This window comes from Lagenorhynchus albirostris, chromosome 16 (assembly GCF_949774975.1).
Source record: "Lagenorhynchus albirostris chromosome 16, mLagAlb1.1, whole genome shotgun sequence".
Lineage (NCBI taxonomy): Eukaryota > Metazoa > Chordata > Mammalia > Artiodactyla > Delphinidae > Lagenorhynchus > Lagenorhynchus albirostris.
In genome coordinates, this window is record NC_083110.1 from 49,076,412 (window position 1) to 49,094,998 (window position 18,587).

The 18,587-nt window shown below is 40.8% G+C and overlaps 1 protein-coding gene across 1 annotated transcript in view; it reads left to right on the forward strand.

The window, feature by feature from the left end:
• Positions 1-13,510: 13,510 nt before the first annotated feature.
• The window catches only part of RPP30 (ribonuclease P/MRP subunit p30), a 28,428-nt gene continuing 23,351 nt past the window's right edge, over positions 13,511-18,587 (forward strand). Inside the window, exons 1-4 of the mRNA XM_060125401.1 lie at positions 13,511-13,617; positions 15,114-15,169; positions 15,719-15,775; positions 16,982-17,056. Coding sequence (XP_059981384.1) covers positions 13,536-13,617; positions 15,114-15,169; positions 15,719-15,775; positions 16,982-17,056 — 270 coding nt within the window. The 5' untranslated portion in view covers positions 13,511-13,535. The remainder of the gene's footprint in view (positions 13,618-15,113; positions 15,170-15,718; positions 15,776-16,981; positions 17,057-18,587) is intronic.

The following is an 18,587-nucleotide window of genomic DNA, read 5'->3' on the forward strand; positions in this document are numbered from 1 at the left end:
AACACTCCAGGCGTCTAGAAACAGGCCTCTCAGCTCTGAACATAGACCTTGGCTGCTTTTACATTCAGACTTCAGTGCTTAATGTATTAAAATGAGGGTTAATTCTCCCATGGCATTCTGGAAATCTTGCACGTAAGAGAAGAAATGACCGGTTATAAATGTTTTGCAGAATCCTGGGTGTGTATGTTGATTTAATTAATGCCTATTGCCTAAAATCCCCTTGGTATTGAAACCCTGTCAGAGTGGCTGATTTTTATTATGTGTGAGACTTATTTCACTCCATTTTGTTTAAAGATTTTATCGGAAGCCAGCAGTGATTTCTTTAGTCTAAAGACTAAGAATAATCAAATCTGTTTTCTTTTCTAGTTAGACCCTAGCGGATCATAAATAAGAAAAGGAACAGAAACCTCAAAATATATTGACGTGAGTGCTGGGTGACACTCTTCATTCTTCAGGGTGGGTGTTAGCCCTGTTTTTCCAGATAAGGAAACACAGTTGCTATTGCAATCAGCTGGTAAGTAAGAGGTTTCAAACCCAGGTTTGTCTGATTACTATGTTCATATTCTTCCCTCTACACATTCCAAAAAAAAATTTTTTAAGTAGAAGAAATAAATCCCTAAATCATGGGCCAATGCTGACAGCTCTTTCACTACTGTGAACATGTCAGCGGCTCTCCTCTGTCTGGGGTAAGCAGATCAACACATTCAGAGGAAGAGTGCAGCGTAACATGTAGACCACAAAAAAATACTATTTCATGGTTAAGAGGATGGGTGAGGAAATTTCTTCAACCTTACTTAAGTTAGTATTAAACATAATTTCAGACAAAAGAAAACTAGTTTGTAGCTGGAAGGCATCTGAGAAACCATTTGTTCACCCTGCAATACAGAGAGGGAAATAGAGGCTGGGACAAGTTTAATGACTTGTCCAAAATCACTCATGACTGCATTGAAACGTCTCAGGTTTTTGGTTTTTGAGGTTTAGAATTGTCTCAAGGCCTCTTAAAAATTCCTTAAGGTGGCAAATTTCACAAGCTACTTGGGACTTTTCTCATTTTAACTTTTTAACTTATTTTAACTCATTTTGACTTTTCTCATTTTTTTATCCCCCTTGAGTACTCTAATCAGGGTCAGCTTACTTTATGTCTTGGCTCTTTTAAGTAATATTCCACATTAATTAATTATACAAAGAATTTGAAAAGCAATATTTTTTATTTGAGTTTAAAGTCAATATAATTTGCCCCCTACACTCTGGTCAGCCCTTACCCAGCCCACTTATGTTTCATAGCTGCTTCTGATGTTTTTTGCTTTTGTTTTTTCATTGTAGACATATAAATGCACCAAATAATCAGTAAAATACTACTTTCAAATTTACTTCCTCTTCCATTTGCAATATAGCATCAGGTCCAAACTCCCCTTTTTATACAGAAGTCACTTATATTATCCCTGGTGATGGCTGAGTGTATTTCCTAAGAGTTGCTAGGTTTTTAATTTATAAGCTATCACAGTGCATAAACACAGTTATTGAAAATCTTAGCTTCTGCAGCATTACCTTGCTATGTTGAGTTTAAATTTCATCTATCATTGTATCATTCCAAAATCCAGACAGAACAATTTGGAATTCTGTTTCCCTCTAACATTGAATAACAAATAATCATATCTTAATAAAAATATTAAAATCTCATTTATCCTTTTCCACAATTTTCTCACACAAAAAAGCTAAAGATACAGCTTCACAAAATATTCATAAAAATACCTAAACATTCACCTAAATGTGTTGTTTTGCCCTTGGTTTCCTGGGGTTTTAAAATCCGTATCAAGGTGTTGCTGCCTTTCCCCTCCCCCTGCCACCCTACTCTGGCTCTTATATTGGAGATAATAAGAGAGGGGTTGGCATCTAAATCAAATCACATCTTTAGTTTTTAATCCCTTTGATTTCTTTCATTGAAAAAATAACTCTGCTATTTTAAAAAGTACCAAACCTTGGGTAGACTCTCATTTCCTATTACAGCATTTTCCTAAAATTGTCAATGAGGGCACCTGAAACGACAGCTTTCTGAGGTTTCCAACTGGCAATCTCCTGCACTCAAAACTGTTCTGGGTGAGTACAGAAGAGTAACCGCATCCTACAATAAGAACTATCGTCTTGGGCTTCCCTGGTGGCGCAGTGGTTGAGGGTCCTCCTGCCGATGCAGGGGACACGAGTTTGTGCCCCGGTCCGGGAAGATCCCACATGCCGCGGAGCGGCTGGGCCCGTGATCCATGACCGCTGAGCCTGTGTTCCACAACGGGAGAGGCCACAACAGTGTGAGGCCCGCGTACCGCAAAAGAAAAAAAGAAAAGAAAAGAAAAAAAGAATTATTGTCTTTTTATAAGCTCTTCTTCCTGTAGGTACACCTCTGGCTCATCTAAAGGTATGTGCTGAATCATATCTCTGCAGGCCCACACATACCCAGCCGGAGGACATAAGCTTAGGAGAGTTTATTTTCCCATAAACCAGCATACTCTGACAGTCTAGATTTAATTTAAGAAACACAAGGAAAATAAAGCTTTCTATGCCATAGGATTCATTGGCAACACACTGGTCAGTTAAGCATACTAACGTCATGCTGACTGGGGCTCTGGTAATTTCCAATGCCCAATGAGGCTGACTTTCTACAGGACTACTCTTGCACTTCTCCAAAGTTTTTCAGCTACTTACTTGTACACCCTATTGGTTCACTCAACTAAGCTAATTATCTGGGTGTTGACCCCAGAATTGGATGAGAAAAGACTAGGAAAACAGTGCTTAGATAGGTATAGTGCTAAGATTAGTGTATATAAATATCGAAATCCTACACTGTGTACCAGCTGGGTCGTAGAGCAGTAGCACAGAGCCAGAACACCCATCCTAGCAACTGTCAACAGAGATATGGGGAGGCCCAGTTGGGATAAATGGTAGTCTGGGACATAAGAATGGCCCCATCTCTGTGAAATCCCCCTCACCATGGCTAGTCTCATCCTTTCTAGGCTCTGAAGGCTCTTAAAACACTTTCTACACATCTTTATTATAGCACTTACTGGTGCATTACGCTTTATGTTTACATGACTGTCTTTTCCAGCAGACTGTGAACTCCCCAAAGGCAAGGATATTTTCTTATTCCTGCTACATACTAGGTGCTCAATAAATGTTTGTCAAAATGTAGAAAAATGCCTATAACCAAGAGTCGTTCATGATTTAAAATAATTCCTCATCTTAAAAGTGAATGGTGAGTTTTGTTTTGATTCAGATATATGTGTCCTTTAATTGTGATACTTTCACTTGCATTTTCCCTTAATGCTAACTAGAAAAATGTATTTTTTTTTCCTTTGGTTCCATTTAGAAAATGTTCATTCTCTTTACAAAGTAAATGTATCCTTTAAAATTTTTCCTCAACAGCAAGAAAATATGAACAGAAAATCAGAGAATGGATAGATCCAAGAACACTTAACTTATTTTTCTAATTACTCCATTTTTTCTTACCGTGACCTTCTCGAAATATAAGTGGTACATGCTCACCCTCTAGTGGTGAATCTATTCCTCATACAAATTCCACACAGAGAGAACTTCCATGGAAAGCTCTTTTCAGGGAACAAATTGGACAATGTCAGCTTCCATGGTCCAAATCTGAAGGACTAATTGAAAGAAAACTTAAGTCCTTCACCTTAAAGAAAAACAGATAATATGAGCATTCACTCGATTGAGTCAGTATTTATTGAGCATCTAATACATGCCAGGTATTGTTTTAGGAGTTCTTTTTAAAAAGGACACGTTAAGTTGGAGACCCTATTGGACATCCAAGTGGAGATGTCATATAGTCAGATACAAGTTCAGGAGATCTCTCAAGAAGAAGAGCAGATAGAGAAGAAGCCTGAGGAATTAACCCTAGGATGCTCCAACATCCTGAGGTTGGGGAGAGGAAGAGAGACCAACAAAGACTGAGGAGAGACCATTGAGTTAGGAGGAAAACCAAGAGAGATTGGATGCTCAAAGGGAAGGGAGGAAGATGTTTCAAGGAGAAGAAATTGATGAACTCGGCCAAATGCCAAGTAAGGAAAGAACTATTCCAGTGAAGTGGCAGGAATAAAAGTAGACTAGAATGGGTTCGAGAGATCATGAGGAGAGAGAAAATAGCAACTGGGAGGGCATACAACTTTTGGAGTAGTTTTATTCAAAAGAGTAGCAGAGAACTGGGCAGAAGATAGAGGGACATGTGGTATTTAAAGATAAGTAGAATAGAAAGAAGAAAGTCTTTCATTGAAGAATTGATAGGCTGCATCTTATACTACATTTTCTAATCCCCTGTAGAATTTTAGGAATCCTTCTACAGTCTTCAAAATAATGTGATATGAAAATTGCCATTATGTTCATGTCCCCATTTCCAGGCAAAACTATCCCTGATCCAGTCATTCAATAAACATGTACCAGCTATATATTAATAGGCACTGTGCTAAGTGCTAGGGATGAAAAAATAAGGCAAAATTCTCCACTCTGCAGGTGTTCATTACCTGGTGAAAGAGACAGACTAGATACAGTGCAATATGAAAAGCCTCATAAGTATGAAACAAATATGTGGGAGTCCAGAGGAAAGAAGCATTGGCTCTTCCTGGGGAGACCAAAGAATTCACAGAGCTAACACTTCCCCTCAGGCAGAAGTTTCATCAGCAGACTGGAGCAAAGGGGAGTGCAGTGCCAACAGGGGTCCATTAACATGTGGAACACTTGCCATAACTGCATCATATAAAATGCATTGGAAACGGCGAGGGTAGACTTCTTGGGGGCCAATCATAAAGAATCACGTGTGCCATGCAAGGTACATATGAACTTTACTCTGTAAGAAGTGTCATATTTTTCTAAAATTAAATATGATTCTGAGCCCCCACCCTATTTATCTGATGGGCAATTCAACTCGTCATTATTGTGGCTCCCTCTTCCCCTGCCCTACCCTGAGGTTCCACTGATGGACCTGGAGTATTGTACCCAAAGCAGACCATTCCACAAGGCTGCTCTGTTTCTCCCTGTTGTCTAAGCCCACATAATCCCACGAAGCAGTACTGCTGCTCCTGTGTCCTTCAGGAGCATGGGAACCTTGACTGAGGCTGTACACCCAGAGTCTAAGGGTCCATGGCCCTCGGTGAACGGAGCACCCATCCCGCAATAGGTCTGCCCGCTTCCTTGAGGGTCCCTACTACGTGAGGAAAAGCAAACCACATCTTCCCTATAGTCAGGAAATGTATTCCTTTCACTTTCTAAAACCACCCTCCCCAAAAATCAGACACTGACCCTACAATTACCTGGCATGAACACTTAAATATTACTGGCCTGGGATTTTGCCCTTCGGGATACATTTGGCAATGTGTGGAGACATCTACTGTTATTAAACCAGACGGATGCTACTGGCATCAGTAGTTAGAGGCACAGGACAACCTCCCACAACAAAGGGTTATCTGGCCCAAAATGGCAACAGTGCTAAGGTTGGGAAACTATGTTATTGACTACATTTTAAATTGAAAATGCACAACTTGAGAAATAAAAATATTTAATTGATTTTTTAAAAATCAGTATTCCTTTGATTTATAAATTTAAAAAAAAGTTTTTATTTATGTATTTATTTTTGGCTGCGTTGGGTCTTCATTGCTGTGCACAGCCTTTCTCTAGTTGTGGCGAGCGGGGGCCACTTTTCGTTGCAGTGCTCGGGCTTCTTATCATGGTGGCCTCTCCTGCTGCGGAGCACACAGGCTCTAGGTGCGCGGTCTTCAGTAATTGTGGTGCACGGGCTCAGCAGTTGTGGCTTGTGGGCTCTAGAGCGCAGGCTCAGTAGTTGTGGCACAAGGGCTTAGTTGCTCCATGACATGTGGGATCTTCCTGGACCAGGGATTGAACCTGTGTCCCCTGCATTGGCAGGTGGATTCTTAACCACTATGCCACCAGGGAAGTCCCTATTCCTTTGATTTAGACTGGAAACTTGATAAATTGTTTTCCTGAACCAAAATAAAGTACAGAGTTAGTTTCAGGTATTATTATTATTTTGCATCGTTGTCTACAGTACAGAATCCAACCTTGATTCCTCCAACTGGAAGCAATATTTAGTTTTATTCATTTTTATAACCAAAGACTATTGTGCAGAAATAAAAATACTTCTGAACACAGATAAATTCTTTGCACAATGGATTTTATATTTGAGGCAAATTCTCAACTTATGAGATTCAGAACCCCCTGTTTTAGTCAGTTCAGACTGCTATGGCACATTACCAAAGACTGGGTGTCTTAAACAACAGAAATTTATTTCTCACAGTTCTGGAGCTGGGAAGTCAGGTTCTGGTGAGGACCCTCTTCTCAGTTTGCAGGTGGTCATCTTCTTGCTATGTGCTCATATGGCAGAGATCAAAGAGAGAAGAAGCAAGCTTTCTCATGTCTCTTCTTATAAGGGCACTAATCCCATCATGAGGGTTCCACCCTCATGACCTAACTATCTCTCAAAGGCCCCATCTCTAAGTACCATTACATTTGGGGTTAGAATTTCAGCAGATGAATTTGGGGGCACACAAACATTCAGTCCACAGCACCTTTTTTTTAAATAAAATATTTTGTAGCGATAGAGGAGAGAATAAATAAATATGTACTTAAGTATATGAATGCTTGGGCACCACTGTATCAAAAATATAGCAGATGCCTATATCTACTTATAACAAATATGTTTATATTTTTTAAATGTTTAAATATAGACTTAAGATAACTAACTGAATATTGTCAATAGTTCTAACTTATGCATAATATTTTGAAGTAAGGGCTAAATACATATATATATTTACTTACTTAACATATATCAGATAGCATATAAGATGATGTATGTATGTATGTATGTGTGGGTACGTCTGGTAATATGTACATATATGAATCACCATGAATGTGACTGCTGTAAATGCATAGTGATACACGTGTGCTGCATTGTCAACTCGAATAACAAAAGTAGTGTTGCTGCAATGACATAATTTTTTGAAATTGGGAACAACTCTTATAGTTCTCTTATATATGTAGTTCCAACCAACTCTCATAGTTCCAAGCAAAGAAAAGTACAATCTTCCCTCTATTTACTCAATAGTTATACTCCTAGAAAGTTCTGTGCCTATAAAAATTGTGAAAAAATTGCCGTGCTTTTATATGTAAAACCTATTTAGGTTCTAGGCTCAGGTAGTGATAAGCAGGCTCTACCCCATGTGAATGCCTGGCTTGATATTCAAAAGTCATACAAGATGAGGGACAAGTGTTCATTGTGTGAGACTTTCTCATTCACTGCAGCATAGTTAACACTTCTGGCCTCTTCCCACTAAAAGCTAGTGTCAACCACCTCACTTCTCAATTATAGTGACAATGATAAGATTAAAACAACAAATTAGTATGACAAGCGAAAAAAAAAAAAACATACCCACACAAATTTTCAAGTGCCCCCCTAGGGTTAGCTGAGAGGTAGAATACAGGGTCTGAACACTGTTGTGGACCTCTGATTTAAAGAGGGTTGAGCAGCTAAAAACAAGGTCCTACTGTACAGCACAGGGAACTACATTCAATATCCTGTGATAAACCATAATGGAAAAGAATATGAAAAAGAATGTATATATATATATATATACATCTATATATGTATATATATAACTGAATCACTTTGCTGTACAGCAGAAATTAACACAGCTGTAATTTTACAGCTGTAAATCAACTATACTTGAACAAAATACTTAAAAAAATAACGAAGGGTTCAGTCAACGTTTTCTGTAGTTTACAACAGATAGTAGATATTTTAGGTTTTGTGGGCCAAGATGCAAAATTGAGGCTATTATGTAGGTGCTTAAATAGAAAAACTTCCTTTTGTAATTTTTAATCACATTAGTGATATTAATTGAGAAGGGCAAATTAAGCAGATTGCCATAAAGTTTCAGGGTTTAAATCTTAGTATCTTTTGGATCACAGTCTTCAACTCCACATTGGTGCTGCACTATGAGGTTAGACCATAATTTTCACATCTAGAAACCAGTTTCTATGCCAAAAATGAGCTAGATTATTCCTAGCCAGGTCATTTTGCCAAAGACACAATTTTGCTATATATGAACAAATCAGTTTATATGCTTTTTCAAAAGGTGGGAAGAGAGAGTATTTAAAGGGGTTATAGCATCGACAAAAGAAGCAAATCTGGTCCAGCCTCCACTGGTGAGCCGAGGTGGATAATTTTTTCCTTGATAGCATCAATAAGTAAATTTCTTTCAGCAGTTCAAAATTTTCTCAGCATCCACTATATGCACTACAGCTATTTTGAGCACAGACTGTGGGTCATGGTCAAGTATGATGGCTATCATTTGTATAGATTTTAAGTTTTAAAGCTCAAAGTGGTTCTGGCCTATAGTATAATAAATTGGCTAAAATTCTGTGTCTTGACAAAATGTCACATTGTGCTTATGTTTCATGAATCTGATGTTAACACTGACCGCTGCAGGAATCCCATCTGTAGTCATGGTTACCAATTCTAACACGTCTACTTTAAAACGCTCAAAATTTTTCTCCATACACAAAAATAAGCCACTTCCTAATGATGTGCCTTGTTTGAGCACCATTTCCAAAAGATATATAGTCATATCAAAATTCTCAACACAACTTTTATATATCTACTTACTTATCAACTGTAATAGAAAATGCCAGAAATAACCTAGTTTTTTCATGCAATTTACCCTGCAAGTTCTAAGCTATATTTCCAACATACTGAGAATAGAGTTTGCAAATGCTAGTTTCTGTTTAGGACCTGTTCTTTCTTTTGCCTTCTATAAATATTCTTTGCAAACTAGTCTTCAGGAAAAGAAACCGAAGTTTTAGTTGCCTGAGCAGTTTTTTTCTTCACTTAATACACAACAATTTCCCACTACGGGGCATATACCCAGAGAAAACCATAACTCAAAAAGACACATGCACCCCAATGTTCATAGCAGCACTATTTACAATAGCCAGGTCATGGAAGCAACCTAAATGTCCATTGACGAATGAAGAAGATGTGGTACATATATGCAATGGAATTATTACTCAGCCATAAAAAGGAACAAAATTGCGTCATTTGTAGAGACATGGATGGACCTAGAGACTGTCATACAGAGTGAAGTCAGAAAGAGAAAAACAAATATCGTATACTAACACATATTTGTGAAATCTAGAAAAATGGTACAGATGAACCAGTTTGCAAGGCAGAAATAGAGACACACATGTAGAGAACAAACGTATGAACACCAAGTGGGGAAAGGGGAGGTGGGATGAACTGGGAGATTGGGATTAACATATACACGCTAATATGTATAAACTAGATAACTGATGAGAACTTGCTGTATAGCACAGGGAACTCCACTTCGCTGTACAGTAGAAACTAACACAACATTGTAAAACAACTATACTTCCCCCCGCAAAAAAAATACACAACAATTCAAGGCAGCATCACTGCAGTGGTTCTGTCAACTTGACTGGGCCACTGGATGCCCAGATAAGTGTCAAACATTCTGGCTGTGTATTTGAGTTTTTTTCTGAATGAGATTAGCATTTGAACCAGTAGATTGAGTAAAGCAGATTAACCTCCATAATGTAGGTGGGCTTCATCCAATCAGTTGAAGACCTGAATAGAACAAGAGGATTGACCCTCTAATAGGAGAGGATTCCTCCTGCCTGACTGCCTTCAAGCTGAGTCAGGGGTGTTCCCCTTTCAGTGGACTCAAACTGAAATATCACCTCTTCCTGAATCTTGAGCCTGCCTGCCTTCAGACTGGAGCTATACCATCAGCTCTCCTGGATCTCCCGCCTGCCAACTGCCGGTCTTGGGACTTGTCAGCCTCCAAAATCACACAAGTCGCTTCTTTTTAAAAATTCCTCTCTCTCTCTCTCTGTCTCTCTCTGTCTCTCACGATATATATATACATACACACACACACACACACACACACACACACACACTCTTGGTTTTATTTCTCTGGAGGACCCTGACACTAATACAATCACTTATTTTACTTGCATTAAAAAACCACCATATTGAAATTTTAGCCCTTTTCTTTCCATCCGTTTCCATCACACATCTTTTCAGATACCAATCATAGTTCTTTTGATTTCTTTCGTAATAACGTCTTAAGTTGTATTCTTTCGTCACAGGCACACTTTGCATCTTAAAAAGGTAGGAATACTCCTTATTTTTACAATGATAATTTTTATAATACACTAGACTTCTTCACCTGTGTTTCGTTTTCAAACTTTTGATAGACACATAGATATAAAAAAAATTCACTTTCATCTTAATTGCACTTTAAAAAAAAAAAACCCCTACCATTGCAAGCAGGGATACTCACAGCCTAGAAGATGGACAAATTCTTATGCTATCAGGTCAGTAAGGGGAGTTTCTGAGGGAGGAATTATTGAGAGAGGCTCCTTGAATTGGTGATGTCCTGTGGAGTCCCATTTGAGTTCTAGACTTAGCAATTAACTCCTCTAGTATGCTTTACCAGGGCCCCTGGGAAAAGCTGGGCAGGTGATTCACTGTACAGACTTACCAGCCATGTGATAAACGGGGCAAACGCGAGTCTGGTCGGAGGAAGGGCATCTTTTTCTGATCAGCACAGGAGCTCCAGTAAGTGCTCCATCATTGGGAACAAGAGGGGGTGTTTTATTTGGGTTGCTGGTGTATCATGCCAGTCTACCACCTGCATAGTTCAGTGAATTTCTGGCCATGTGTTTAGGTAATTGAATACATCCAAAAGTGCTACAACTGGGTTGACATGGGTATGAAGGTAAACAAGAGGTCATGGGTTCATTTATTAAATCTGCAACTTTTTACTGAGTACCACCTAATTTATGCCAGTTCTGGATACATGCCAGACCTCTGCATCTTGTTGCTCCTCGATTTCATGCATCAAAATTTAATTCAAGCATCACCTCCTCCAGGAAACTGTCCCATATCCCCTCCAAATCTCCCAAACTTCTCCCTCAATCTGGAAGAGAAGACCCTGCCAGATGTTTTTGACACACCTGTGCAAGTCATGTTATAATATTGCTTTCTTGCCTTGCCCCACCTCAGCCTTAAGCTGACAGAGGACAGGAAGCCCAGAGGAGTGTTTCTCAGCTCCCTCAGGAAGGGTGAGCCAAGTCAGAAGAGGATAAGGGCACAGACCAACTGAGCATGCACTGACACTGCGGGGCCAGCCCAAGAGAGGCCCTCAGGAAGACCCAGAAGGGCTGGAACATGGCCTTGGATGCTAAAGCCCATTTTCTCTTTCTTAGCTCCCTAAGGAAGAGGAAATAACTGAAGAGTCATCCTCTTTGAGCCCAGGACTCCTACTTGATATAATAGGAATAACAATAACAATATTGGCTGGTTGTGAGGATTAAATCAGACAGTAGATAGGAAGTCTGTAGAGTAATTATACAGTACAATTATCTTCCAGTCAGAAATTTCCAAGGTCTTCTAACTCCAGATCCTTTCTGCTCTAGGAACCCAGCCCCCCAGGCCAACTTCTGACCCCTCTTCCCTGCTTCTCTCCCCTATGCCATTGTCCCTTTTCCCTCTTCCCATCCCTCCTCCCCTCTTCCATCTCCATCCTTTCCTCCCCTCTCCCTCCCTACTTCCTCTTTCCTCTTCCTCCAGCCCTCCATTCTCTTCTTCCTTTCCCTCTTCTTCTCTCCCTCCTCCCTTCCCATCCTCCAACTCTCCTCTCTGCTTGCTTTGCCCAGGAGACAGTACACCAAGTGAGAACTGAACCAAACTACCCAGATCCAAATGTAGGTCTACCACGATTAACTAAGCCTTAGATGACTCAGATGTAAAATGCAGATGTTGCTAAAAAGCAGGACTTAACTCACAGTTGCTTTGAAAATTAAATAGACATGTAGGTAATTACTTAGCAAACAGACTCGCCCTCAGTAAAGTGCTCAAGTGTTATCCATCCATTTTCCTTCTTGCCCTTTTTCTTCCTTGTCACCGAAGCCCAGGGTGAAGATGAGAAAAGAGGTCTAAAGGGTACAGTTTACAGCAACAGCACCATGACTTTCAAAGAAAGAAGCTCTTTGTAGTCTAATGCTGGCATCAAATAATGAGTCATCTTATTCACCTTCACCACACATATTTCTGGCCAATCTAGATTTTGTGGTCATAGGTGAAGACCTGTGAAATTAACACCAGGTTTTCTGATGAAAAGCAAAGGGTTTGCTTTATATGACTTCGTTCTATTTGCAGAAGTACATTTTTCTTCTGTTCTTATCCAGGAAATACCAAGTATTGGGAAAGCAAAAGATTTCGTCTTTACTAAATTAAACCAAAAGGAGAATTACATGCTATTATATGGGACAGATCCCTCTTAAAATTCTCTTCTGAGACCAAGAAAGAAATCATGAAGAGGAGTACAAATCAAGATGTGGCCCTATAGACCAGAGACTGTGTATTGTTTGTGGCAAGTTAGCACAGAAATTGGAAATGTTTAGAAACTTTCACAGCCATTAGGCATTGTCTGGATGCCCAAGCCCCCAGTTAGTGGACTCTTCTTATTCAGCTGAGTACAGAGCAGTTCAGATGTTAGATTAGTCTTTTGAGGACAGATCTGCCCATTGGTAATGCACAATGGACCACGTACTGGTCCTAGAAGAATTGGGGGGGGGGGCAGGGGGCGGCAGCGACCTGGCCCTTCATCACAGACGTTTGAGGAGCACTGATGTAAACTATAGTTCCACAGTTTTATGTTCTCGGATCACTGATTTATCAGTCTTTAAGAAGAGTTCACTTACACGAAGTTCAAAAATGTGGAAACATCAAATGTGTGGGATTTGATTGTACATTTCTTAGATGGAAAACTGTAAAACATTTTAATTTTGCCCCTCCTTGCCTAACCGGTTTTTGGCTAAACCAGCGTTGGAGCTAACCGCTCATCCTAGAGAGAATCCTGTCATCTCGTGGCTGAGAGCGTTGACTGTAAGAAAGAGTAGCGTGCTGTGGCACCGCCAGTTGTGATTGGGCAAAAAGACCTTTTTCTCGGGCAGTTCTCTTTTAGGTCAGTTCCTCCATTTCCCCGTTAAGTCCATTTTATAAACAACGGAATGGATTTTAGGGGAGGGAAAGAAAAACGGGTTCCCTACTACTTTTTAAGCGTTTCCGGCCCTTAGCAAACGGGTTTGGTTCACGGTAGGCGCTCAATAAATGCTGTATACGTACATTTTGAAAGAATCACTTTCTACATTATTTCATAGGAGGAACGGTGGAAGATGTGAACTCCTCCGGGAGAAACCAAACATTCTCATTCGGAAGAAGACGAAGAAGGATTGAAGTGAGGCTGTAGATTCCCACACACTAATTTCTGCCGGTACTTGAAGGCGAGCGAGGAACCTGCTAATCTTAGTCCACGGGAGTCGGGGGGGGCGGGGGCGGGGGCAGACCGCGCAGGTAAACTGCAATTCCCGGCATGCCCGAGGGGGCGGGCCCGGCGGCTGCGCAGATAGGCGCGCGGCCATCACGTGATTTCGCCATGGCGGCGTTTGCGGATTTGGACCTGCGGGCGGGTTCCGACCTGAAGGCGCTGCGCGGGCTAGTGGAGAATGCTGCTCACTGTGAGTCTCCCCGGCTTCGCGGGCCGCGGTGCCTGCCCAGTCTCTCTGTCCCCCCAGACTGTCAGGCCACGCTCGGGAGGGACCCGGGCGGGCCTCGTTCCCGTCTCATGGGGTCTCCTGGCTGTCCCTGGAAGCTGAGGCCCCTGCGGTGTCGCTCTGATTCTGGGCGCGGGAAACTCGAAAGCACTGGGGAGCTGTTACCCAGTCTAGCTCCTTATTTCTTGCGAATTGAGGAAACTGAGGCCCTGACAGGGCGGGGAATTTGCATAGGGCCCCACAGCTGATGGATGGCAGAAGCCAGGGCTTCCAAGTATAGTCTACTACGTCAGTGCTTTTAATATCGCCCCTTTCTGCGTCTCACGACAGTGTTCTGACACTCAGATGCAGGAAGCTGGTGCACCTATGGGTCCGAGAAGTGAGGGAGGGACATGGGGTCGCGAGTGTTTGAATTATACTATGTAGAGGGAGGGTTGGTGGGGGCGGAGGACATACTAGGAGCGTGAGAGGGGAGCAGCATGGCCAAAATGCTAGAATGTTACGCATACTTGAATCCAAGGGAAGCAAAAGCTCTGAGAGTTAAGACCCCCATTTTAATTACTGGAGTTAATCGCGACTGCTGTCTCTTTCCTTAGACTGTAAAATGTCTACGTGGGAATAGAGGGAGTTAAAAATAAAGAGGTTTCTGCAGGGCCTGTTAAGTAATGGTTGCTCAGTAAATAATTGAGGGAGGAAGAAAAGAAGGAAACTGGACAAACTAATGAGAGGGGGGACCACTATTTTGGCATTAATATGCATTAGCTTTTAATATTAATATCCTGTTGTTCCCATTGGTGTTTAAATAACTTAAAGATTGGAGTCATGATTTAGGCATGTTTTTGATAGTCCACATGTCCAAAACAAGGCTGTGTTGAGGCTGATAAAGCAAGGCCCTGGCTTCAAAGAGTTCCCAGTCTCTTGGTGGGTAGCTCAGAGGCGTATGTGGACAGTGGTGTGAGGGAGTCGTGACTACATTTCTCCTTAGCAAAAGGGCCTTTGAAGTAGAAAGGGTAAAAAGCAAAAGAAACGAGTAAGAATGAAGGTGAAAAAGTATACATGTGATGGGATGAAAATGAACAAAAGGACACGAAGGAGAATGATGGTTTAAAGGAGTTGCGCAGTGTCTTTGGTATAATGCTAATGATACACCACCAAAGTCAAACAAAGCCCTGACTCTGTGCCAGCCACTGTTCTAAAACATCCTTTGTGTGTTATCTCATTGAATTCTGCCAGTCATATAAGGTGAGTTCTGTTATTATCACCATTTGGCAGACGAAGAACTTGAAACTTAAGGTTAAGTAACTTCTAAGTAGTAATGCATAGATTTGAAAATGGGCCATCTGACGCCAGAGCCCATAACCATTCTTCTTAGTACCTTCTAGTCTTGACATGAATTGGGATGAGCTTATGTGTAAAAGAGGTTGTTGTATTTAACAAGAATGTTCAATTTTTCTTTTCAGTGGGCTATTCAGTTGTTGCCATCAATCATGTTGTTGAATTTAAGGAAAAGAAACAGGTAAAATACAATTTCTTAAGTTAATAATAACCAGCATTTATAGTTACTTTGTGTATATTGGTAATATTGAAGCTACAGACGAGCGCTCTTTGTTCATTATCTTATTTTAATGTTAATAGTTGAGCTGATGCGTATTTGTACAAATGATAGTTTTTTGTGAAGTGCTAGGGCATGGTATAAGGATTCTTAAAGTTGATTTGATGTTAAGTAACTTTCAATAATTTCTTAAAAGTGCATTGTTATTCATTAAACTGTAATCACAATATTTAATCTTTTTTATTGTACTGTCATGGACTCATTACTAATTGATTTCCCTCCCAAACATACTAGTAAATATGTATATCTCCCTTTAGGCCAACAACTGTTCCTTACAGATTGTTTCATTCTAACAACTATTGTTCATCCCTCCTATCCATTGGTGTTCTAAGCTGCTTCTCTGCTTTAGCTTTCTTCATTAAAAAACACACACATGCACATACACACAACTTATTTAGTGTTTCTGAGTGCCAGAAATTAGCTTTTTTAAAAAAATATTCTTCTTTGTTGTAGGAAATTGAAAAACCAGTAGCTGTTTCTGAACTCTTTACAACTTTGCCAATTGTACAGGTAAGTGTTTTGTTTAAGAAACATAGTACTTATTCATCCAGCTCAGACATGCCCAGTGATATATGTGGTTCTCTAATCTGTACTGCCCCTTCCTCTGTCTACTAGTCTTAGCTTTCCATGAAGACTCAGCTCTTCCACGAAACATTATGTACATCTCTTTTTCTCTGGCTGTACAGGTATACCTCAGAGATATTGTAGGTCTGGTTCCAGACCACCACAATAAAACGAGTCACACGAATGTTTTGGTTTCCTGGTGCATATTAATTTACGCTTACATTGTACTGTAGTTCAATAAGTGTGAAGTAGCATTATGTCTAAAAAAAAAAAAATCAATGTATATACCTTAATTTTAAAATATTTTATTGCTTAAAAATGCTCACCGTCGTCTCAGTCTTCAGCAAGTTGTAATCTTTTTGCCTGTGGAGGGTCTTGCCTCAGTGCTGAAGGCTGCTGACCGATCAGGGTGGTGGTTTCTGAAGGTTGGGGTGGCTGCGGCAGTTTCTTAAAATAAGACAACAGTGAGTTTGCTGCATGAATGGACTCTTCCTTTCACTATGATTTCTCTGTAGCATGCAACGCTGTTTGATAGTATTTTACCCACAGCAGATCTTTCAGAATTGGAGTTAGTCTTCTCATACCCTGCCATTGCTTTATCAACTAAGTTTATATAATATTCTGAATCCTTTGTTGTCGTTTCAACAATTGATTAAGTTCGATGTCTTATATGGGTATGGTTTTTTTCACTGAAAACAATTACAATAGTACCATCAAAGATCAGTGATCAGGGAATTCCCTGGCAGTCCAGTGGTTAGCACTCGGCACTTCCATTGCGAGGGCCCCGGTTCGCATTGATCATAGATCACCATAACAAATATGAAAATAATGAAAAAGTGTGAAATACTGGGAGAATTACCAAAATATGACACAGAGACATGAAGTGAGCGAATGCTGTTGGAAAATGGCGCCAATAGACTTGCTCAACACAGGGTTGCCGCCACCCTTCAATTTGTAAAAAATGCAATATCAGTGAAGCACAACAAAGCAAAACAAAATAAAACTAGGTACACCTGTATTATAAATTCCTTGAGAGTGAGGACTAGGTTTTACTGATCTTCACTATCTTTTATTGTTAGTACCTTTTAATGAGTACTTTCACTGCTTAGGAGGAAAATCAGTCATTTCTATTTTGTGCTTTTTTGATTACAGGGAAAATCAAAACCAATTAAGATTTTAACTAGACTGACAATTATCGTTTCGGATCCATCTCACTGCAATGTTTTGGTAGGTTAGTTGTTTTTCTTCTCTCTTGGCCTTGTAAGTTGTATTGATTTCTGCTGAATACTATTGTTTTTCCAACTCCTCCCATTGTTCCATCTCCCCCGACCCCCAGTGTGTGACACTTGACTGCTTTCCTTAGCTCAGAATTCACATAGTATAACAGAATCTCTTCTACTCATGGCACATGTATAAGAATACCACAATTAAAGAATCTTTCAGCAAGTGGTTTTCATTGAACTTACATGAAGTAGACATAGGTGGGTACTGGGGATATTGCTATGAATAATACAGACACAATCCTTTTAAAAATGGGAGGGGGGCTTCCCTGGTGGCGCAGTGGTTGAGCGTCCACCTGCCGATGCAGGGGACACGGGTTCGTGCCCCAGTCCGGAAGGATCCCACGTGCCGCGGAGCAGCTGGGCCCGTGAGCCATGGCCGCTGAGCCTGCGCGTCCGGAGCCTGTGCTCCGCAACGGGAGAGGCCGCAACAGTGAGAGGCCCGCGTATCGCAAAAAAATTAAAAATTAAAAATAAATAAAAATGGGAGGAATGTTTAAAAAGTGGGAGGTAGCAAATAAGGAATGTCCTGGGAATGTGCAGCAGGAGGCCCACCGAGGAAGCTGATGTTCAAACAGGGGCCAGAAGAATCAGTGTTATAGGTGCCAAGTGAGGGAGAGAATGTTTCCACAGACAGGATGGATTATGCAAGGTCCTGAATCCAAGAAGAAACATGATGCATTCTGGAAAATGAAACACCAGTTGAGTTGAGCCTGATGAGCTGTCTATCCTGGGATGAGGTTAGGGAGGTGGGTCTGGGTGAGCAATTAGAAGAAGCCTTTGAAGGTTTTAACCAAGGGAGTACAATTATGAAGTTTGCATTATAGAGAATAGATTAGAATGAATAAAGGAGGGGATTTAAGAGGCACTGGGGCTGGGGGAGACGGGAGGATTGATAGGATTTGGATGGATTTGTTGATTGGATAGAAGGTGATGACTCCCTGCCTTGGCCTGAGCAGCCAGGTAAGTAGATGGTACCATTTCCTGAGATGGGACATAGAAAGAGAAGTAAGTTTAGATCATCATGTTTCAGACGTGATGGGTTATTGTGAGAGTTCCAGTGGAGCTGGAGGGGTTGGAAAAAAAGGTGTGACCCTCAGAAGAGGGACCCTAATTAAAGATACTGATTTGGAAGTGGTCACCCTGTAGAGAGTAATTGAAATCATGAGACTGGATGAGACTTCTTGGTAAGAATATGTGGGAAGAGAAGGTCTAGGACAGAGCCCTGAGGAAATTCGGTATTTAATGGTGGAGTAAAGGATGAGGGATGAGCTAGGATTAGAGACTGAGGCAGGACTGTCTGAGAAGTAGGTGGACAACGAGGAATGTGAGAAGGCTCAGCAGCATCAAGGTGCCTAAGTAGTTAAGTCAGAGAAGGGCTAAAACATGTGTTGAATGGGCAAGTCTCCTAATGACGTGGAGGTCATTGGTTGCCTTAGTAAAAGCCATTTCCACGGAAATGATAGGGACGTGAGAAC